We start from the raw sequence: 25,102 nt of genomic DNA on the forward strand, positions 1-25,102 counted from the left end.
GAAAAAAAAAAGAAAAAGGTAAAATGAGCCATAAAAAAAGAATAATGATCTGTGACACTTGCTACAAATATTAACCCACTGTTTCTCTTGTGCCAAAAGTTTACCCATCCTGACCTTAGAGCCAAGCACACACTAGAGTCAGGCAGCTTCTAGCAACTGAGATGTGCAGCTGCCTCTAGCAAAGCTTCCAGCACAAGCCCCTCACCTTAACCTCTCTAACATTTATTTCCCTATCAGTATATCACAAAAGCACTGACCTTCAAGAAAAGTGAGTACCTGCTATATGCCAGATACTAAGCTAAGCATTATTTCATTATATGTATATGTATATTTGTGTGTGTGTGTATATATATTATAATTCTTATTAAAATCTTTGTGAATTAAGTACCACTACTCCCATTTCACAGATGAAGACTGTTCAGTGTTAAACAATTGTTAAGCAGACCAAATTCAAACCAGTCTTCTAACAAAGCACAATCCTCTTTCTCTCAAGGCATCAACTACATGAAATGTGACTTAAAAGTTCCCAGCAATCTTTCAGGTACTCCTCACATCATGTGTAAGGCTAACTCTAAGCTATCACTCTATGGCAGATGTTGTAGAATATTCAAAATTAAGATAAGACATTCACCAAGCTCCTTCTCTGCTAATGAGGGCCCTTTCTCTTTTATCTATACTTCTAATTCCTCATTCATCAAACCCTAAGAAACAGGATTAAGTGAAATTTTTATTCTCAAATTTAGAGTCTGCAGTAGATAGAATAACAGCCCTCCAAGGATGTAGACATCCCTAGAATGTTCCTGGAACCTGTGAATATGTTACATTACATGGCAAAAGGGACTTTGTAGATGTGATTCTGTTAAGAATATTGCGATGGGAAGATCATTTTGGATTATCTAAGTGAGCTAAAGAAATCACAAACGTCCTCATAAGAGGAAGGCAAGAATATGAGTCAGAGAAGGCGATATGACAACAGAAGCAGAGGTCAGAGAGAGAGTTTTGAAGATGCAATGCTACTGGCTTTGAAAGAGTAAGGGGCCAGGAGTCAAGGAATGCAGGCAGCTTCTAGAAGGTGGAAAAAGCAAGAAAATGAATTCTTTTCTAGTGCCTCCAAAAGGAATACAGCCTGCCAACACCTTGATTTTAGAACTTTTGATTTCCAGAACTGCAAGATAATAATGATTTAAGCCACTAAGTTTATGGTAACTGGTTATGGTAGCAATAGGAAACTAATACAGAGTTTCTACGTATTAATGCCTGAGAGTAAGAGGCAGCTCCGAGATTATCTTTCTGAAAATTAATTTTTTTAACTTAACTGTAGTATCCACTTGCAAATCTTTTCTCTTTTTAAATGTACTTTTAACATTGTTTTCGATATATAACAAATCTAGGACAAAAATTATCCACAATCCCATCATTAAATTATTCTTTTCATTTGATTGTATTCTAGTTCTCTTCCTTCACCATACTCCATTTTTACATATTTGTAGTAATAGCAAAGAATGGATTTTATAGTCTATATTTTTACTAGGAACACTCCATGAGTTTTTGGGGTTTTTTTTGGTTTTTTGTTTTAATTTATTTTTTAATTTATTTTGGCTGCATTGGATCCTTTGTTGCTGCGCGGGGTTTCTCTAGTTGCGGCTAGCGGGGGCTACTCTTCGTTGCGGTGTACAGGCTTCTCACTACAGTGGCCTCTCTTGTTGCGGAGCATGGGCTCTAGACACGTGGGATTCAGTAGTTGTGGCTTGTGGGCTCAGTATAGTTGTGGATCGCGGGCTCTAGAGCTCAGGGGCTCAGTAGTTGTAGTGCACGGGCTTAGTTGCTCCGCGGCATGTGGGATCTTCCTGGGCCAGGGCTTGAACCTGTGTCCCTTGCATTGGCAGGTGGATTCTTAACCACTGTGCCACCAGGGAAGCCCCATGAGTTTTTTTTTTTTTCTTTTCATTTTGCTTCATTTTTTTCTGAGATCCTCCTACCCCTCTCTCTTCCAACCTCAGGTAAGCATCCTTTGCTGCTCCTACAACATTTCAAAAATACTCCTGCCTCAAGGTCTTTGTATGTTATTGTTGCTCACTCTACCTGTAATACTCTTCATTCAGCTAACCCCATGGCTCACTCATTCATTTCCTTTAGGTCTCTGCTCAGAATGTCACCTTAAGAGAAAATATCTGCAATACATGTACAATAATAAACAAGGACTGGGGCTTCCCTCGTGGCGCAGCGGTTGAGAGTCCGCCTGCCGATGCAGGGGACGCGGGTTCGTGCCCCAGTCCCGGAGGATCCCACATGCCGCCGAGCGGCTGGGCCCGTGAGCCATGGCCGCTGAGCCTGCGTGTCTGGAGCCTGTGCTCCGCAACGGGAGAGGCCACAGCGGTGAGAGGCCCGCGTACCGCAAAATAAATAAATAAATAAATAAATAAATAAATAAACAAAGGACTGACACCCATATCTATAATTCCTACAAATCTAAGAAAAAGAAAAAATAGGCGACTTACCTGGTGACGCAGTGGATAAGACTCCATGCTCCCAATGCAGGGGGCCCGGGTTCGATCCCTGGTCAGGGAACTAGATCCCACATGCATGCCACAACTAAGAAGCCCTACAGTCACAACTAAGGAGCCCACTTGCTGCAACTAAGACCCAGTGCAACCAAATAAATAAGTAAATAAATATTTTAAAAAATAGACAATCCAACAGAAAAACAGGCAAAAGACATGAAAAGGCATTTTATAAGAAGATAACCAAATGGCCTACATATGAAAAGATTATCAACCTCATTCAGAATAAGGAAAATGCAAATGAATTTAAACCACAATGAGATACCACTACACACTTATGAGATTTACAAAAATGTAAATGTCTGACAATACCGAGGGTTAGAGTAACATATACTGTTACAAAAGGAAACAGTTTGGCATTCTCTAGAAGGGCTGAGATACACATATTCTATAAACAGAATTCTGAATCCTAGATATACCCTACAAAAATGCATTGATGTAAAACAGGGCATGTGTGCAAAAATGTTCATAGCGGCACTGTCCATAATAGACAAAATAGAAACTACCCAAATATCTATCAACAGTAGGAATAAACTGTGATACACAATGAAATACCATATAATAAAAAAAGAAGAAACTACAGCTAGTTCAAAACAATATAGATGACTTAATGCTGAACAAAAACCACAAGAGAATACATATGGTATAATTCCACATATCTGAAACTCAAAAGAAAGGCAAAACTAAAATATATCATTTAAGAACAGGGAATTCCCTGGAGGTCCAGTGGTTAGGACTTGGTGCTCTCACTGCCAGGGGCCTGGGTTCGATCCCGGGTCAGGGAAATAAAATCTCGCATGCCGTGCAGCGCAGACAAATAAAAAGAAAAAGAAAAGAAAAGAAAGAAAACAAGGAAGTAATTGCATAAAATGTCAAGTCAATGGTTACCTCTGGTGGGAAGAAGAGAAGGGGGATATTAATTGGAAAGGGGCATGCTTTTGGCTTCTGGGAAGCTATCTTCAACATCTTTATCTAAGTGGTGGTTACAAGGTTGTTCACTTTATATGAAGTCAGTAAACTGTACATTTATGTTTTATATACTTATTAATATGTATTTTATGTCACAATAAGGTTAAATCACCGTATCAGTGAGGCTTTCTCTGATTACCCAAAATAAAACAGTAATTCCTTCTCTGACTTCCATCTCCCTGAGCCAGTAGCTTTTTTTTGTTTTGTTTTTTCCTTTTTTTTTGGATGTGTCACATGGCTTGTGGGATTTTAGTTCCCCGACCAGGGATTGAACCCGAGCCCTCCACAGTGAGAGTGTGTAGTTACAACCACTGGACCACCAGGGAATTCCTAAGCCAGTAGTTTTTTTTCCTCTATAGCCTTTGTCTTCACCTAACATAACTATGTATTTACTTCTTAATTTGTTTACTGTCATATCTCCTCCTGCATAAACAAGCACTTTGTTTTGTTCATTGCTATATTCCCAGCCATTAGAAGAGTACCTAGAATAAAATACACCTTTACACTTTTCTCCATGTGATCCAAGCCTGTCCTTCCTCTTTAAATTGTGTCTCTTAGTTTATGGTACCACCATCTCCCAAGCCAGAAAACTAAAAATCATTCTAGAGTTTTTGATTTTTCTCAAGATAGTCTCTAAGTCCCATCAATTCTACTTTTTAAATAACTCTCCTATTCATTCTCTCTGCTACTACCTTACTTTAGGCTTTTTTGGGGGGGGCGGAGGGCAGGTAATTTCCACTATTTTTTTTAAATGATTAGAAGATAAAACAGAAACATAATCTCTAGTTACAAATATAAAGTGGGTATGTATATAGAACTATGCGTCAGTAGTTAAGATTGGCTAAGGCAGTCGCTGTTGCTAAAACAAAATTAAATTATAGTAAAAATCTCCATGAGTCAACGTGAATTCTTATGCACAGGGTCTTCCCCCAACCTCCATATTGTTCTTTTTTTTTTTTTCCATTTACCTTCGGCTTTCATAACATCTTTCATCTGTACTGAAATAGCCTCCTAGAGAGTTTACTTTCTTCAATCTGGCTTTCCTCCAATCTGTTTTTCACTTTGCAGCCAATATATTCTTTTCCTTACTTGAAACCAATTAGTCAGTGGCTCCCCAACTGCCCATAGGAAAAAATCCAGCCTCTAAGTGTAGCATTCAGGGCCTTTCATCAATTGGCCCTCACCTATCTCTCCAGGCTCATTTACCACCACTTCCTACCTCACACTTGTTTCAACAAAACTGAATTAGTTACGGTTCCCAAATACACCAAGTTGTGTGCATTTACCCAGGCTGCTACCTCTCTACTACCCCACCAGTAAGCCAATCATTCCCTCTTCTGTTTATACATTTTTCTATTACTATACTTAAAACATTCATTCAATCAATATATACTGAGTACCTCTATGTGCCAGAGACAGTGCTAGGTACTGGAAACCCAGCAGTTAATTAAGGACTCAGCCCTTATCCTGATGGAATTGATAATCTAATAAGGACTAAAGATGCTAAACAACTAATTATAACCGTGGTTAAGGATTATAAAGTGGGTAATACAGTATACAATGGAAATGTATATTAGATGATAGACATGAGAAAGGGAGGAAGTTATAAAGAGAAGTACTACATGCATTTGTTTACATGTGGGTACTCCTTAATTAGTCTGAGCTCCTTAAGGACAAGGATTATGCCATCTTTATATCACTAGTCAGGACAGTAAATAGTAACGTATAGTAATGTGCATTAACTATATTACAAAGATCACTGCCCTGTTAACTCTTAGGCTAATCTCCCTGGCCAGGCAAATGCAGTGATCTCATTGGCCAGGCCTGGGTCATGTGCCCACCCTTAAAGCCAATGGCTTAGATCAATTCTACCTAAGCCACACTGATTGCAAATAGGGGAGAAATGGTTCCAAGACAAAAATCAGGAAGCTGTTACCCAAATAAGAGGGAAGGAAAAACAAGAAAAAAAAAAAAAAAAAGAGGGAAGGGAAGCTGGACAGGCAAAAAACAGCCAGCAGTCCTCTCTTTAGTGGACATTGTAATTATCTCCTCAAAACCTATCTTGTTCCTTCCCCACACTGGTAAGGAGTTTATGTGGGACTGACTCCTTCCTCAGCTCCAGGTGCAGGCCCTGATTCCACACAGCAGTAGTTCTCAAAGTGTGGTTTGCAGACCAGCCAAATCAGTAACATCTGGAAACTTGTTACAAATACAAATTTTTAGAACCCAAACCTACTGAATCAGAAACTCTGGGGGTAAGACCTAGCAATCTGTGTTTTTACAGGTCCTCCAGGTGGTTCTGATGCACTCTCAAGTTTACCAGACAGAGAAAGCTACAATTAATAGTTCAAGGAATCCAGATTTTAAGACAGTGATCCTTTGAGACACAGGAATAGTCTAAGTAGTGACAAACTCAGGATTTCTGTGTTATATTTGTGGGAAGCATCCTTTTTTCCCACCCAGAATTGAGGAAACATGTCCCAGGAGCCACAGGCCGTCATCTTGTACTACCAGGGAAGCCAGCCTGACAAAAAAGCTGATATAGGGGAGAGCCAAGAGAAATGCAGAAAAACAGGGCCAAAGCCTGACAGTCTTGATCAAACCCAGCCAGGGACCCCCATTCCCTTTTTTTTTTTTAAACTGAAGTATAATTGATTTACAATGTTGTGCTAATTTCTGCTGTACAGCAAAGTGACTCAGTTATACACATATATACTTTCTTTTTTTATATTCTTTTCCATTATGGTTTATCCCAGGAGATTGGATATAGTTCCCTGTGCTATACAGAACAATCCTATTTATTCCCTCATTCCCTTTCAACTTTTCAACTACACAAACCCATAAATTCTCTTTGCTTACACCAATTTGAGTTGGACTTTTTGCTACTGAAACTAAAAAATCCTGATATCCTTTACAACAAGTTACATGTCTATCCCTACACATCTATCTCCATGGGGAGAATGTACTAGGAAATAGTGTCTATTCAACTGCCTAGCCTCTCTCTAAATTAGGCTTGGCAAATTTAGCAAATAAAAATACAAGACACCCAGTTGAATTTGAATTTCAGATAAACAATGAATAACTTTCTAGTATAAATATGTCCCAAATATTGCATGGGACATACTGAATGCATTTTATCTGGCAACTCTACTCTAAATGCCCATTGTTGATCCCTAGGAATCAAAAGAGAGGCCCACGTCAATCTCAGTCAGACAGAAGTGATAACGTCTCTTACATAGTTCATGACTACTAGGAAAAAGACTAAACTCCCAAGTCCTGATCTAATATCCTACAAGAGGTCTGAACTACCTGATTGTCTTAAGCAAACTTCTTTCTAAAAGTCAAACATATTATACCCTCTATGGCAGAGAAGTGTGACAAAATGAAATATGTTGCTATATGAGTATTCATAGCTTCTTTTCTTTACTCCCTTGGTTACTGGCCCTTATTATACAGATCAGAGTAAAGAAATAGGCAAAGGAGAGAGCTGAAAGGGAAACAGGTACTCCTGGAAGAGAAACTAATAAGTTTGAGAAAGGGAGGAAAGAAACAAAAACAATGAGACTGTTCAAGTTGCTATAGAGAGTCTGGCAAGTTTTTTTTGGTTTTTTTTTTTTTTTTTTTTTTGCGGTACGCGGGCCTCTCACTGTTGTGGCCTCTCCCGTTGCGGAGCACAGGCTCCGGACGCGCAGGCTCAGCGGCCATGGCTCACGGGCCCAGCCGCTCCGCGGCACATGGGATCCTCCCAGACCGGGGCACGAACCCGCATCCCCTGCATCGGCAGGCGGACTCTCAACCACTTGCGCCACCAGGGAGGCCCGAGAGTCTGGCAAGTTTTAAAAGAGAGAAGGAAGTTTGGGATTAACCGTGCAAAGATACTGATAAAAACTGGAGAAATCAGGGACTTCTCTGGTGGTCCAGTGGTTGAGACTCCGAGCTCCCAATGCAGAGGGCCTGGGTTCAATCCCTGGTCGGGGAACTAGGATCCCACATACCACAACTAAACCCATGTGCCACAACTACTGAGCCCGCGCACCGCAACTAGAGAGCCCGCACACCACAACTACTGGGCCCACGCACTCTAGAACCCACATGCTGCAACTAGCAAAGCCCACATGCTGCAACTAGAGAGCCCGTGCACTACACCTAGAGAAGCCTGCATGCTGCAACTAGAGAAGCCCACGCACTGCAACTACTGAGCCCGCACATTCTAAAGCCCGCGCACCACAACTAGAGAAGTCCATGTGCCGCAACTAGAGAAGCCCACACGCCACGATGAAGACCCAGTGCAGACAAAATTAATTAATTATTTTTAAACAGATACTCAAAAAAAATGGAGAAATCAGATTTTAAGTAGTAATGCAATATGGTATGAATGTAATCCCCTTTGGCATTTTTGAGAAGCTGGAATAAAGATTTAAATTACTTTTCAATTCAATTTAAATGTTAGGCTGGTGCTTCCTCTGAATGGAAGAGAGGAGATATGTCACAAAGCATCCCAGCTTAATAATAAAAATAACAACAACAACAGATACCTGTTCTAAGTGTCTAACATGTACTAATTCATGTAATTCTCACAACAACCCTACAATGGGGTTAATATTCTTCTCCCTGCTATACAGATTAAGAAACTGTCCAGGTTCACAAACCAGAAGTAGACAGGGCTAGAACTGGAAATCCAAGCAGCCCAAGTTCAGAGCTCCTAAACACTGAGCAACACTTCCCTATTTCAAAGCAATGTCTATACTCAAGCACTTAAGCATTCCACTAATAAGCAAAAACACACAAATATAGTTTAATTATTCTAAAACACTAACAACTTTAGCACATAAAGTAAAATGACACATATATGGCATGGCTTCCTTCTCTTTAATTTCTTCTCCCCTTCAAAGCCCACCATAGAAACTTAGAACTTTAAGATAATTTTCTTTTCAAAGTTACTTTTGAAAGTAAATTATAGTACAGTCTAGATTTATACAGCAATGTTTATCAAAGCAACTTATGAGTAAGCCTTCATCAAATAACTAAGGCCACATATTATACTGCTTTGCACTCAGATGGCAGAGATTAGAAATCGTAACACTTCAAAAAAGAGAAAAATCCATCCAAAATATATAGTTTTGACATAATTTTAAAAGCTAAATCTTTTCATTACTAAAGCATACTTAAAGCTAAGAAATTAGAAAATAATTAAGTCAGTTTAGAAATGACAAGCTACATAACTGGTCATAATATTCAGAATCCAACTACTTTCACCACCTCCTCAGCGTCCACCCTTGTCCAAGCCACCACCATCCCTCAGCTTGTTTATTGCAGTAGCTTCCTAACCAGTTTCTCCACTTCCACCAGCAGCCAGGATCATCCTTTTAAGCCAGGAATCATAATACATCACTGTTCAATACCCTTGAATGGCTTCTCATCACAGTTAAGTTTTTTTTTAATGAAATATAAGTTGATGTTCAAGTTACAGGTGTACAGAATAGTGATTCACAATTTTTAAAGGTTATATTCCATTTATAGTTATAAAATATTGGCTATATTCCTCAGTCAAGTTTTAAAAGCCAAAGTTCTTACAATGTCCTACGTGGTCTTCCCCACCATCCACACCATTACTTGTCTTTAAATCTTTCTACTTTCCCCTCATTCCACTCCAACCACACTAGCCTCGAAGATGATCCCTGAATACATGACACACACGCTCCTGCCTCAGAGTAAGTCATATGGTATCCCCTCTACCAGGCACACTCCCCCGCCCTCTCAGCTCCCATATATCTACCTGGCTAGCCCCCTCATTTCCTTTAGGTCAGGCCCTCCCTGTCCTATTATTTAAAATAGCAGGTCCCCCACCCAGCACTCTCTTTTTGTTCTCTGCTTTTTCTCCATATCATTTAACACCATCACTATGTATTTCAATTATGAATTTGTTTATTCTTTGTTCTCTCCCCTCCCTTAAAAATGTATACTCCATGAATACAGGGAGCTTTGCTGTTCTGTTCACTGCTATACCTAGAACACTATCTGGCAATCAAATATTTGTTGAAAAACATGAATTAATCAATACACATGAACAAAAACATTTTTGGATGCTTAATATGGTCTGGGCATGTTAGCTGCTTTACATTTGTTAATTCAGTAAATTCTCACAACAATCCTACTGAAGTAGGGACCATCATCATGCCCATTTTTTAGGTGAGGAAACCAAAACACAGAAAACATAAGTAAATTGCTCAATGACATATGCTAGGAAGTGGCAGAGGCACAATCTGAACTCAGGCAATCTGATTCCAGAACCCTCTCTCTTAACAGCCCCACTATATTGCCTCTAAATTTCTAACTAGTTAATACATTTTAATTGAAAGATATGATCTATGGGTTACTTTAAGTGTCCTAATTTTTAATGTCGTTCAAATCATAAATCATTCTACCAGTCCAAGGCTTCATATACCAAACTTACTTAAGTTACTAAACTTTGAAATTTGGAGTTTACAGTTTTACAAAATTCTCTCTTCACACTCATTTACTTGATATACTAATATACTCTATTCCAACACCTACATGACTCAAATAAGGAAACTGTCAACCAGAGAAGTTAGCTTCCTCATCCTCTAGAAAGCAACTGGTAAGATAGGAAAAGGCCTGTCTTATATTTAACTCCCAGTACTATGTGACCCTGTGAATTCCAATTTATAAAATGAAAATGGGTTTCATAATACATCACTATACTAATTAGATTTTAGTTTTGAAAAAGAAAATAAAAATAACTCGCTAATTCTTTTCATTTCCAAACACAGAGACGAGAACTTTGAAAGAACTATGGTTCTCCAAATTACTTTCCAGATTGGCCACTGTTGTTTGCCTACCTAGAATCCATCCCCTCCTTCTTCCTTCCTAATAGAATCCTTCCCCAGTATAATGCCTCAGGGGAAGTCAACACCACTCCAGATTCAGGCACAAACGTGGTTAGTTTGATAGTAATCACTATTGAACCATTCCTGATGGGTTCAGGAATGGACATACTACCCAATTCTGGCCAAAAAGGTCTGAAAGAAGCCTGCTAGAGGCTTTTGGAGAAAGTTTCCTCTCTCTGTAAATAGAGGCACAGGAAGAGACATCTTCCTTCTTTTAGAAGTTGTGTGTATGGATGTGACGCCTGTAAGCCTATCCCATGGAGAGCAGCAGAATTGAGCAATGGAAAGAATATGGGTTTTTACTGACATTGTTGAATTTCTGTAATAAACCAATGCTGAAGCCTATTATATGAGAAGATAAATTTCTTATTTCTTAAGCCATGTTGAATTAGGTTCTGCTGCTTACAGCTGAAAACATACTAACTACATACTTTTTTATGAAACATATCCCAGGACTAACCTCAGAAAAAAAAGTTTGTGGTTAAATAGAATTAGTTCAATAAATATGCTATATCCCTACAATTGAATACAATCTTATTATTTAAAATGATGTTGACATGAATAGTTATTGTCATGGGAAAGTGTTCATGACAAATTAAGTGAAAAAAAAGCAGGTGTTGGGCTTCCCTGGTGACGCAGTGGTTAAGCACCCACCTGCCAATGCAGGGGACACAGGTTCAATCCCTGGTCCGGGAAGATCAAACATGCCGCAGAGCAACTAAGCCCGTGTGCCACACTACTGAGCCTGCGCTCTAGAGTTCATGAGCTACAACTACTGAGCCCATGCACCACAGCTACTGAAGCCCACGCACCTAGAGCCCGTGCTCTGCAACAGGAGAGGTCACCACAATGAGAAGCCCTTGTACCGCAACGAAGAGAAGCCCCGGCTCGCCGCAACTAGAGAAAGCCCGCGCGCAGCAATGAAGACCCAACACAGTCAAAAATAAAAATAAAATAAATAAATAAATAAATAAAGCAGGTGTTTAACTGGGTGAAAGGTATATGGGAATTCTCTGTGTACTACTTTGCAACTTTTCTGTAAATCTAAAACTATTCTCAAATGTAAAAGTTTGTATAAAAACCTTAAAAAGCAGATATTTACAGTACTGTCTCATTTGAATTTGAAATGAGAAATACACGCATGAAAGAATATATCTGAAGGTGATCACAGTGGTTATTCTGTGTGGTAGGATCGGGAGCTCTTACTTTCTTCTTTTTACTTATCTGTATTTTCTATCTTTTCTACAATGACTATGTAGTACTTTTGTAGTGCTTTTAATAAGAAAAATAAAATTTATCTTAAATTATCTTTAAAAAAAGGTTTGTGGCTAATTCTACAAATGCATATTAGAAGTTCAACATGAATTATACCATACTGAGTGACTCAGCTGTAGAGTTAGAAAGTTAAAAAGGATACATGTGAAAGAACGAACTCTAAAGCAGTATTCTTCTAGCACAATCATTTCAATAAGGCCTTCTCCAAAACAATTTATACACAAATTTTAAATTTTGGCTCATGATTGAATTTATTTTTTCTTAAGTTTAAAAAAAAAAAAACTAGGGAATTCCCTGGTGGTCCAGTGATTAGTACTCGGCACTTTCACTGCCATGGCCCGGGTTCAATCCCTGGTCGGGGAACTAAGATCCTGCAAGCCACGTGGCACAGCCAAAAAAAAAAAAAGAAACTATAACAATAAGTATTTAAGATTATATAGCTACATGCTCTGGATTTGTTGCCCTATACCCTTACACACAGGTAGACAACTAATCTGGTCCACAACCAGAACATCAGACAGGAAATCCAAGGCTGGATAATGGCGGATGGTATGACACCATGGTGTTGACTTTGGCTTTGTGTTGGCTCATATTCACAGGTCACAGGGCAGTGTTTATATTGACGTGGGACATGCAAAATGGTATGATCTGGCAGGCTGGACCTAGCCTACTGCTTCTTTTATTTAAAAAATTAGATAACCCTCTTACTTTATATGAACTTACAAATAATACACAAGGAACAAAAAATATACCATATATGGGCAAACAATTTGGAAACTGATCTTATAAGGCTCTATGCTTGACCTTACCTTGTTATCCCAAGTCAAGTCCTACACAATCTAAATTTAACTGGGATAGTAACACATTAAGTAAATTAAATCTACATTTAACCCAATACTGTGTTAAAACTGGCCTAACAAACTTTCAAAAACTTACTACTCACTTTAATTCTTCCAAATTTCAAATGTGACTTTTACACAAAACCATAAAATTTTGCTGATAACATTAAGTATTGCAATTTTTCATTATTTCTTTTGTTAGAATAAATTATCTTTATAAGTTTAAAGGTCACATGTTGATAATAAATAATATCAACATTTTGAAACAAGTCACAAATGAAGCTGGGTGGGTCCACAGGTCTAAGATTTAACAAAATATTTGGACACTAGGTATTTAGAGAAAAAATAGATACAAAAGAAATATGACAGCTTGACCTCAAGAAGCTTACCTTGTTGGGGAGATAAATTATATTCACAAAATAATTAATGCCATAATATAACATGATTTTGTGTCAAAATAACAGACCTTAGCCCTAGATAATGTTCAGTGCTAGAATTTTCAGAGGAAGAAAAAAAGAAAGAAGGACTTGCAAAGGATCCTGATTTGAAGATGGGGTGGGATGGGCATAATCTAACACAAGAAGCGGCATAACCAAAAGGCTGGAGATGGAAATAAGCAACGTATATTGAGGGGATAAGCAAGGTATATTGAGGGGATAAGCAAGGAATTGGGCAAGATGAGAAATGAGAATAGAGGATTAGTAATTAAGTTGGAAATGTAAATTGGTACCATATTACTAAAGACTATGTAAGCCAAGTTTAAGAATACAGCCTCTGCTTAAAAGAAATGGAGAGCTGCTGATTATTTCTAAATAGAGCAGTAAGGCAATGAAAATAACATTTCAGTAGGATTAACCTGGCTGAAGAATTCAGGATGAATTTATGGGGGAGGGGAAAAAAATTAGAAACAAAGCAATCACTTAGGAGGCACTGATTAAGAACTTGGGCATTAGAGTCAGGCAGACAGACCTGCTCTGCTACTTGCTGGCTGGGAGGCACTGAGTAATTTACTAAACACATTTATGCCTCAGTTTCCTGTCTGTAAAGTGGGATACTAATAGTGCTTATTTTATAAGGTTGTTGTATCGCTAAAGGAAATACTACATATGAAAGCATTTAACATAGTGCTTGTTCTGTAATAACTACTCAACAAATGTTGGCAACAATTACCGTATTACAAACCATTTCAAATGCAAGGTGATGAGGAACAAGGGCAATAGAAACTAAAAAGAAAGGATGACTTGAGTCGTATTTCTATAGACTCATGAGATGTTACAACTAGAAAAGACCCTACAGAATTCCTCCAAAAACAAAACGGTCCCAGTTTAAAAGTCAAGGATGAGACAAGAATGGAGCAAGATAGCTCAAGAGGTTTTGACTGCAAGAATGTCCAAAGCAGTAGAGTTAAGATAATTAAATATTATCAATATGCTTTAAGAGGGACTTTCCTAGCAGTCCAGTGGTTGAGACTTCGCCTTCTGGTGCAGGGGGTGAGGGAGCTAGGATCCTGCATGCCTCTAGCCAGAAAACCAAAACATAAAAACATTGTAACAAATTCAGTAGAGACATTGAAGGTGGTCCACATCAAAAAAAAAAATCTTTAAACAAAAATATGCTTTAAAATATAAGCTACAATGAACTGAGTATATAACATGTGCCAAACACTGTGCTAGATTACGATATAGTACTTCTAATTCCCAGAACAACTGTGAAAGGTACGTATTCAATTTTACAAAAGAGAAAATGGATGCTCACAGAGGTTAAGCACTAGCCACGTAACCTTGGGCAGAGTTAAGAAGCAAAGCTAGGTTTGGGACCCATACCATCTGTTTCCAAAGCCTGTGTTCTTTCTAGTACATTCAGGCTGCATCCCCCTTTAATATCAATAAAAATTATATCATACCACACAGACATATTTGTAATTATTTTTCTATCCACTTTGTGAAATATGGTGAGCATAAACATGTCCAATCTTTTCTACATTCTAAGATAAATATAAAAATGAGAATAAATTTTAAAAGCATTATAAAATGAAGACTTACCATATTTCTAATGAAACATAGTTGGATATACTATAAACTATAATATATTAAATGAAAGCAATGACTAATCTTTTTCAATAAGAACATGCAGAAAAAGTTGGCATGGCTTTTTACATCATTTGACGATATTAACATTTGTCCCATACTACAGCATCATTAAAAAGTGACACCTAGCTCATAAAAGAAATACCTTACTACACATAGGAGAAGCATTTTACATAAGATGAATCCATCAAATGTTCAGAGTTATAAAGAAAAATTACACCACAGAAGCAGAATGCTCAATCTGCTAATAGTAAGGACCACATGGTGGCAGGTGACCTATTTCTTCAGTGTTGCTTCTCAGCAGATATTTCCTTCAACCACAGGGCCAGTATGCTAGTTCTCCACCAGAATGTTACTTAATCTAAATTTTACCAGGATGAAAATACCAAGTATGCCAAAGCAAGGAAGTTTCCTGAAACAACCTTTTCATTTGACTTCAAAAAACTCAGAAGATACTTTACTGGGTTGGCCATCAAACTATGTAGTCAAGTAACTACTAAACCAGTACTTTTCAAAGTGTAGTCCAGAGACCAATGAGAGTCCCCAAGACCTTTTCAGAGGGTCCAACAGATCAAAAATACTTTCAGAATGTCACTAAGACATTACTTGCCTTCTGTACTCTCATTCTTTCACAACTGTGTAGTGGAGTTTTCCAGAGGCTATGACCTGTGGTATCTCAACAGACTGAATAGAGGAGCAGACTTAGGAATTTACGTGTCTTCCATTTAAGCCAGACATTAAAGATTAAAAAGCCAGACATTAAAGTTATTTGCAAAAACATAAAATGATGCCACTCTTCCCACTTTTTTGTTTGTTTTTTGGGAAATATAGCTATTTTCTCATTTTAAAGTTATGTTAACATGTAATGCTTTATTATTTCTAAGTGAATTAAATATTTTTTAACTTCTCAGTTTTATTCTAATATCGTAAATTTCAATAGATATAACCCACTTAAACAGAAACTCTTTGGGATCCTCAATAATTTTTAAGAGTATAAAAGGGGTACTGAGATAAAAAAAAATGAGAACCACTTTTCTAGACCTTCCTGTATTTATGTTTTGCCAAACAATTAAATTTTTAATTTTCTAGTGACCACTGAGGAGATGTTGCTGCCGTACAGATTATTTCAGAAATTTGTCTTGATAAGAACAAAAAAGTCTACAGACAATCTTAAAACGAATTGTATCCATTAGTTTAAAAAATAAATCATTTATTACATCTCCTCAAAATAAATACAATAACAATGTCAAAACTAAAGTGCAAGCTAATAGACCACTATCTATAAGCTCTGGGCATGAGTTTATGATCAGTTATGTACTGGTAATCCTCCAATAGCTCCTATACCAAAAACAGGGCTCTTTGAGAGGCCTATCCAGCAACTGTTCTGTTATGGAATAATCCTGATTCCCAAATCACAACAGGACTAACTGAGATGCTTAAAAGCAATTCTCCGTACCATAATCTTAACATCTCCAAAATAAAAAGTTTTGTTTCATCTAAACAGTTCAATATTTCTGGGAAATACACAAACATTAAGACATCAAAGTCCCATCTGGATCCAATCCTTACGTTGTCAATAAATTGTAATAGATGTAGCTATCCGTGCAGTTATTAGAAACCTTCAGGATGCATGGTAATGGTAGTTTTTGAAAATACAGGCTGGAGGGAAACACCTTTCAATACTAGTTTTTGAGGCTGCTGGAAGCAATAACAGATAAAAACTTCACATTTATGCTTCAGTCTAAAATTAAAATGAAAGCCATATTTTGAAAACTGTAATATTAATATTATAGTTAAGGAACCTAAGTCAACAACTGTCTAATTTGAAAGTTACTTAACCCTAGGCTATTGCAATAGCCAAGAAATGAGGTGACCAAAGACCTTAAGTAGAAAAGTACTTAAAGGCTAGAAAGAAATGATGCTCCTTAGGTATTCATTAATTCATATATTTATTGTCTACTACTTTCAAGACCTTGAGCAAGCTAAGAAGCTCATAAGCTGGTGGGAAGAAAATTTCAAAAGGGGAAGTATACATAAATAAATGCAGAAGCTACTCTAGACAGAATGGAAGAAGTTCTATCTGAGAAGTGCTAGAAGAGGGAGGGAAGGATGTCTCCTAACAGAAGGGATCATGGAACATACATTCTGGCATAGAAGGCATCTCACCAGGGCCCTTAACATATATAAGACTCCAACCCAAAGTGAAAGACATCCCAGGAAGAGGAAAACACACACAGTAAGGAACAGCAAGTATAAAATAGCTTCCACGGAACTTGTGATGGACTCCAGGAGGAGAAAAGACTGGAATATTAGGCTGGAAGCAAAAATAAAGGGACTTACATGACAGGATAAGCAAGACAGGGTTTTTTTCTGTAGGCAAAGGGAAGCCATTGGACAGTTTTTAAAGTCATCGGAAGATTTGCCATTGGAAGGTAAATCATCAGATGATACTTTAATAATACTGTGGATTGGACAGAGTAGAAATGGGGAGAACAGTCAGTGCACTATCACACCAGTCCAGGCAGGAAATAATAAGAGCTTGATCTGGGACAGGAACTAGGAAAAAGGCAGACACAAGACAGGCTGCAACCTCTTCACTAAAAATTAACTTAGTTTTAAATGTTTTGAAACTTAATTTACCACACAAAACAAGGTTGTTCACATTATTTACATTAAAAACCATTCACTTCATAGGCAGTACTTCAGCATACTCAAGTGTGCTTCCTTTTTAAAAAGCTGTTAGGAATAACTGACTGTATTCTACATTAAGACTATAAAATGGGTAATAAAGAGCAGCATAACCATACTTTCAATATTCTGATTAGAATCACAGTATGCAAAATTTCTTTTAAGGATGAACATTTTAAACTCAAAAGTTTATTTCCATGGAATACACAAAGTTTGGATCAGAATTTTCTATACAATCTTGTAAGACCCACACTACTACATAATTATAATAGTTCACTTTTCTTAAAATCATTTCTGGACAACTCAACTCAACTCGGTCTACACTTCTACCAGGCCCATATTCTTCAAATATTAGTGCCTTCTTCATTTTCTCCCCTCCTCCCCACTCACCTCTCCGCCCAACAAATTCCCTTTGTATGTCTGCAAGGCAAGATACTATGTGATACAGTATGATTCTAAGGCAGTTCCAATATATAATTCTTATAGTAACAGAAATCTAGAATTATTAACCTTACTTTTTACAGGAGAGGAACCAATGATGTACTAAATTTCCATTTATGTGAATGATAAATGCATCTAATAGAAATGATGCTTTACCATTAGGGGGAAACAAAGGGGGAAATACACACAATAGATGGGTGGCAAATCTCACAAACTTTGCAAAATACAAAAAAAGCTGCATCTGGACTGCAGTCACAATTATAAAAGCAAATAAAGAAGGCTCCAAAATGAAGGGAAAAGAAAAAATTCTAAGTGATCATTAAGAGTGAAAAAGGTTGATTCAATATTAGTACTAGTATTTAATGTAACATCATTTAACACTCCATCTCTCTATGACTAGTTGAAAAAAAAACAAAGAGGATAATTCACTGTTCACAAGGACACAGGAAATAATTTCTACATACATGCTATAAGACAGTTATACTTCATTACACTTTCATGGGCTCAAATCCTTTCAAAGGCTTCCAAAAACACATAGTCTTATGATAACTGAGATTCCCCAATGACACACAATTTATTCTGTAGGCTTAGCTATAACACATTTTTTAAAGACATAACGAATTCATCCTCAACAAAAATAGTCACAAAAGCCCTCTACTTATTCAAAAATCATTACATAAAGCACTGTATATAACTGCAAACAGGGTTTGAAAATCTGACAGCTAATAATCATAAAATGGGGTAGACTTTAAAGAAAAAAAATTACCCAACTTTTCCATTTTTCCTTCCTTTTCCTTTCCTACCAGATACACAAAATGTCTAAGGATCTCAGACAAAGCTCTAAAGTAAAAATACAGTATATGTATACTTTACATTATATATACTCAAACCTATCTCATATATGTACACATCACATATATTCACACAAAAAAGGTTTCTCCTTTTTTTACGCTAAGAATTGAAGTTATGTTAAATCTTATCCCATAAATGAAGTTAAATCACCATAAATTAAAGAGTAATAAAATAGGGCACGTAGATCTGAGTGACTATATTCTGAAAAGAAAAACCTCAGACTAAGGCCTTGACTGAATAAAAACGCCCAATCCCTGAAAATCACTAACCGGCATTCAGTTTCCGTGGGAGAAAAAGGGGGTCTTAAAACGAATCATCACATAGGTAACCCAGTTTCAGAAGTTAACGAACGTAAAACACAGCGAACCAAACAAGACAAACGTACGAAATGACAAGCTTTAAAGAATTTCCCCAAAGGGAAAGACTGACTTCAACACTGGGATATAAAGCATCCTTTGCAGGTATCAGAATCTTTAATTGAAAAAGAAAAAAAAGGGGGGGCGGTGGTGAAGGGTACGACAAAAAACCGAACGACAAGCAAAGGCAAAGAAGTAAAAGAAACGGGTCTCTCCTCCCATCCCCCACCCCAGCCCCCACCCCCACTCTCACAGGACAATAGGATCGGGGTCCTAACTGAAAACTTTAAACGTGTAAACCAGAAGCAGTTTTACTGCAGCTCTAACTGCAAATCTGCCCCTCATCCCGAACCTAGTTCACCCAAGAATACTTCTGCCCTGAAAACATCACCAAGGTTTTGTTAAACACAAATCAGACCCATCACAAGATTCTCTTTTTTTTCTCCCAAGTACCTGGAGGATCCATTTCAATATAAAATATCAGTTCTGTCGAATAGGGCATCATCACCTCCCTCCAGTCTGCGTCATCGCGGTCCATACTCCACACCGTATTGTACATCGCGCTGTCAGGGGCAGGTCGTCAGGAAATATATAGAAAGCATATATATTTTTTATCTGCTATTTAAAAATCTAAAAATATATATCTGTAAAAGTCCCACTCGGAAATGTACTTCGGGGTTTCCAACGGCCGGTACAAGTCCAGCCAACTACCAGGACAAGGACGGGGTCCTCCTCCCCTCTCCTGCTCCGGCAGCCAGCAAAATGCCCCCCGAACGTTTAATCTACGGGCTTTTCTCCTCGAAGGGGTATAGAAGGGCTTGGGGGGCGGAGGGCAGAAGTGTTAAAAAGCGCCTTCCCCAAAATCCCTCCTACACAGTCGTTCTCCAAAGAGAAAAGCTCCCACCGCCTTCAAATCTTTCCGCGGAAGCCACTTTTGTGTCCTTCGAGAGAGGGAGAACAGAGAGGGGGTTAAAAGAACGCGCTGGGAGAAAGGTGGGTAAGTGACAAAGGAAGGCATAAAAAGGAGGTTGGGTATTGCGTTCAAGTTTCGGGGTCCCACTGGTCTGCGGGGAGAAATCCCCTCAGGGGCCAGGACTCGGGCTCCGTTCCGGTCGGGCTCGGAACCGAAGCTGCTGCAGCCTGGGGATGGGGGCCCGTCCGAGAGTCCAGTTAGCTCTGCTTGGCAGTGCGCTCCCGCCCGGCTGCAAGAAAGCTCGCCAGCGCCGGCTCCCCTCACGCTCTGCCCTGACTCAAGCCACTAGAGTTTCATTTTAACGGCGCGGAGGGGGGGGACACCCTCCCCCGCCCCCACGCTCTCCCGCTGAGGCGCCACCTAACCGCGCCGAGCAGGGGGGATGGCCAGCATCGCCACTGCCCCTTCCATTCTATTCCGCCTCGAAGTGTTGGGGCTTCTATCAGGTGCCTGAGAGACTGGTTAGGAAGCTGTCCTCCGCCTCGGCTATCAACTCTCCCCACCGCTCCCTAGGCCTCGGCTCCTTAACCCTCCAACCTCTCTCCCCCCAGCCTCAATCAGAATGGTAGGGCCCGGGCGCTGGCCGCTCGCCAGGAGTCAGTGCCGGGAGCACGCGAGCCGCGCGGGGAGGGAGAAGCGAGAGGGGAGGTTGCGGGGGGGTGGAAATGAGAGGATGAAGTGGCTGGTGATTGGCTGAGCCTGGTTGCCGGAGCCCGGAGCCTGCGTCTTTTGTCTGCCTTGCTCCAGCTGAGGAGCGGGAGACGGCTGCGCGCCCCAAGCGAGCCAATCAGGAGCCAGCCGGCGCCGGCCGGTGAGGCGGCGATTGGTCGCAGCCCAGTTACTAAGCGGGACAAAGGCAGAAGGGGGGAAGAAAAGAGGAGGAAAAAAAAAGAAGAAAGAAAGAAAGAAAGCGCAAACGGCGGTTACTGACAGGCTCGGCGAGCGCTCAGGGGCTCAAGCTGCCCGGAGACAGGCGGGGCTCCCGCTGAGGCTCGGTCCGCCCGGACGAGTAGGAGAGGGGGAGGACGGCCTGGCGCGAGACACCTCTGCCCGGAGACTGGCCGCGGGGGAGGGGAGCGGACAGAGAGGGCGCGTGCTGTCACTTGGCGGGACGCGCGCTCTTCTGGTCCTTAGGAGGCCCCCGGTTAGAGTCCCTCCCCAGGGACCTCTTCTCCGAGCTGAGACAGCCCGCCCCACCCCCCACGATAAGTTGTCAAATATAGCAAAGGTCCACAAACCCACTTGCAGGACCGTGCTGCTAAGTGAGAGGATGTGCCCATGGGCCCCGTGCAGCCGTCCGCGGCCTTTACCTGAGCCCAGCCGCGACTTCTCCCCTTGAGCAGTGAGGCACTTCTTAAGCAGGTATTTCGCGGTTACCCTGAGCTTTCCACCCCAGGATTTTTGAACCCAGAGGGAACTGCCCACACCTGAAATAAATGGTGGAACGCCACAGCAGGCCCCTCAACTCTAGTGCTCAAGCCGGAAAAAAATGCCTTGCAATGATAAATCACAGGTGTTGGAATCCCTCGCCAAAAGGGCTCTATTCTGTTTCCCCGACAGATGCCTTTCCACATACACCCAATCCCTACACCCATTCTTAAAATGCTGAATATTTCCACGCATTTCAGAAACTGCTAATTAACTTGCTGGGGGGACACGGAATAGCCAAAAGCAGATTTGTGTCTCGTGAAGCTTGTGCCTGGAATTGCCATTCTGCATACCCTGCAATACAGTCTGGGGAGGCCAAAAACTGCTCTTTCCTCTTTACACAGGAGTAACGAAGCCCATTGTGTTTGGGTTGACAACCTGATTAAAGCCCTAGCAAAACCTCCTACCATGAGTGGCTCTGCTGTATTGACATGCCTGTGGAAAAGTTGCCACGTTTCATCCTCAACCTCCTAAAGTGGTTCTGCCTTCTTTAAAGGTGCTCTGAGTTGAAACAGTTCCTGGGAACAGTCAAAATGTGTATGGACTGGGTATAAAGTCATGGGTTAAAAAGAGCCAAGAAGAATGAATGGACAGGGTTGAGCTGAGAAAACATATCAGGATTCTTATATGCTTGCTTGCTTACATTTCTGAAATCCAAATGTGATTCTGGAGCCAAATCAACCTGGGACAGGTCACATTAATTTGAATGTCCTGAACCATTCCTCCAGGTAGAAGATACTGGAAGATCAACCCTAATTTGTGGCTGGTTTCCCAGCAGGCTCTTTACTTCACTGTATCTGGGAGCCAGAAGTACTCACATCTGATAACTCAAAAAGCAGAACAATCAGTCAAGGGCAAGTTGGTTTATTTTTGTTCACGGGTGTCCCTGTGCATTCCCAAACAAAATGAAGGTGAAGAGAGGAAGTGTGGAAAAGATAATAGCTTTCAGATTTCCATAACAGCTTTTGCCTGGACCACTTCTCATGATTTAGTGGCGGGGATTCAATCTCCAATGCACAGAGCAATCACCCAGGCCTTCCCCACAGCTAAGGCTTTGGGAAATGTAGTGAAGAAACAGCACAGTATATAATGTGTGCTCAGAACTGATACATTGAGTAAAGCTGTGTGATTCAACCTTGCCACCTAAAATCATATGACCCAACTGTCCAACAACTAAAGGAGGCCTCCAAAGAATAACAGTGTTGCAAGAGGCAACGATGAATCAAGGGGAAGCACACTTCCTTCAGATGGACTTGAACCAGTGCCCTGCCATGGTGGGAAGTGCCTGTTATATGATGTTGGCTTTACTTTCTTTCAGTTGAGAAATAGAAGTGAGTTTCTGACTACTTGTCACCAAACCGCCTCAGGCTCTTTGGCAAAGGTAGACAATGTTAGCTCTGGTGCCCTGGATCATTTCCATCCTGGAGAATTATATTTGGCCTGGGTGTGGAGTAAATTCAGCTGTAAGAGCTCAAACTCCTGGGTCACAACCTGCTACTTTGGGAGTTGTTTTTTCCCCTTTGCCTCCTGCCTTTTTAAAATTTAAAGTAGTCTTAGGTAAATCACAAAATCTGCCTTCATTTATATATCTGTGAAATTGGAGATTACCTTCAGATTTATGCAAGCTACTTAGTTTATTGTGAAACACTCTGAGAATGAAAAAAAATGCCACTTAAGTACTTAGAATTAATAGTACCTTTCTGTAACTCCAAACAGAGTGTCCTTCACTTTTCACCCTGCTCTTGTCTTGCTATGAAACAGTTCAAATATGCTTCATTTCCCCCTCTTTATTTCAGAGGTGGGTGAAATAGTTCTTCTGTGCACTGAATATAGGGTATGATCTCAGACCTCTCTGTGCCAGCAGAATCAGCCTGGAACTCAGCCAAAAGTTCTTCGTGATTAAAGGTGCCATCTGAGCACATGATATTTTTTTTAAAGCCTTGCAAAATGGAAACATACTTTTATTATTTTTTTAAGGTCACTGGCTTTAACACAGAACTGGCTTTAGGCTTTGGGGAGGATCAGTGGCCTCAATCCCCCTCTTTTTTTCCTTTCTCATTGTCTTCCCTTCGCCACTTGTCTTGTGATAAGGCCACGTCCGTGCAGCAAAATAAACTCATTTAATAAATGGGATTCCAAGAAAACTCTACAAATTATCAGTTGCAGATTTTAGGACCTCCCCAGCCACATGCCTTATAAGTTGGGGGTATATCAAGTTTTTATGGAAAAGTTTGCCTTTACAATGTAAAAAAAGGAATGCTAGGAGATCTTCTAGAAAGACATCTCCCCTGGGGATGGATAGTCATCTCTTGAGATACCAGTGTCTAACATCTTGGTTTTCCATTTTTTTAGAACGATACCCCTTTTATTTGGCATTTGTAATTTTTTATTTCTCCTCTACGTCTTTCTTGAAACTTGGAAAACCATGGTAGGGTTAATCCTATCAGCCCAAGGCACTGAGAGATTATGACATTAGATGAATGAGCAGTTTTCATAGGAGTGGCATTTCTCCACATGCTGCTAAATTCCTGGGCTTATAGGGCTCTGTTTGAGGGCTTCCTCAGACCCTTCAGCACATGATATAGATCTTCTCCCCACTTTGGGTCCTCCTTCAGCTTTGGAGATCACCAAAAAAGCAGGTCTCTCTCTCTCTAGCCTAACTTGTTCCCCTCTTTTTGGTGTCTGCCCTTTTAGCAACACAAGGGCCACCTGGATGGTATGTTATGCAAACTTCCCCTCCATCAAGGCAACAGCTTTCAACTCAGCTCCCACCGGGAGAGAGAGAGAGCAAATGAGATCCAAATGATAGGAACAATAGTCCAGGCTGTTTCACGAGGGCAGGGCACAAACAGGGCAGCTGGTGAGCTCTGCTACCCCATTTAATCTCCATAACCCTGAGGAAGTTTGTGTTTATTCTCCTTTTACAGATGAGGAAATTGAGACCCAGAGCAGTGAGGAGACTTGTTCAAAGTCACACAGCCACTCAGTAGCACAGCCAGCATTAGAGCCCCAGGTCCTGATGCCTTTCCCACTACACCACACAGCTTCCCACCCCTTCATTCACTTAGCGAATGTTTACTGATGCTTCCAAACACTGGGGATACAAAAATGAATATGACAAAGTGCCTAACATTGAGTCCAGAGTCCATAGAGAAGGAGACCAATTATATGCCTGTATTTATAGAAGTATGCTATAATAGAGAAACTGACAAAGTGCTATATGAGCCCCCAAAACAGTAATGATCTCTGCCCACAATGCAGCTGAGTAAAGGCTTCCTTGAGGAGGTGATATTTGTCCTGCCCCAAACTTCTATGCACCTGCTTTAAACATGTGGTCTCTTTACTTCTCACTTTGTCCAATCCTAATGATTAGCTCCAAGCCTGAAAAAGTTTCACTGAAAGCTGACCCAAAGATCAGATCACCAGAGTCTTTCATTATCTTTAATCAGGCTGCAACAGCCTCCTCATAATCTCCCTGCCTTGCTTCTTCCAGTTCATACTCTACAAAGTTAGAGTGATGGCTCTAAATAAAAAATCTGGGCATGTCACTCCCTTGCAGAAACTGCATGGTAATCCCATTTGCCCTCAGGATAAGGTTTCAGTCTCTTAGCCTGGCATTCAAGGCTTTGATGGTCTAACCCTTGCCTCCCTCTCCAGTCTTTTCTCACACATTTCTTCCTGTCACTCCTAAGAACTAGCTATACTGAAGTACAGCATTTCTCAGA

At 40.1% G+C, this 25,102-nt stretch overlaps 1 protein-coding gene across 1 annotated transcript in view; it reads right to left on the bottom strand.

Moving 5' to 3' along the window:
* The window catches only part of PIK3R3 (phosphoinositide-3-kinase regulatory subunit 3), an 83,348-nt gene extending 63,140 nt beyond the window's left edge, over positions 1–20,208 (bottom strand). The window contains exon 1 of the mRNA XM_060089746.1: positions 19,430–20,208. Within this exon, the coding sequence (XP_059945729.1) occupies positions 19,430–19,535 (106 nt within the window). The 5' untranslated portion in view covers positions 19,536–20,208. The remainder of the gene's footprint in view (positions 1–19,429) is intronic.
* Between the last annotated feature and the right edge of the window lie 4,894 nt (positions 20,209–25,102).

The sequence above is a fragment of the Mesoplodon densirostris genome, chromosome 2, assembly GCF_025265405.1.
Source record: "Mesoplodon densirostris isolate mMesDen1 chromosome 2, mMesDen1 primary haplotype, whole genome shotgun sequence".
NCBI classification, from domain to species: domain Eukaryota; kingdom Metazoa; phylum Chordata; class Mammalia; order Artiodactyla; family Ziphiidae; genus Mesoplodon; species Mesoplodon densirostris.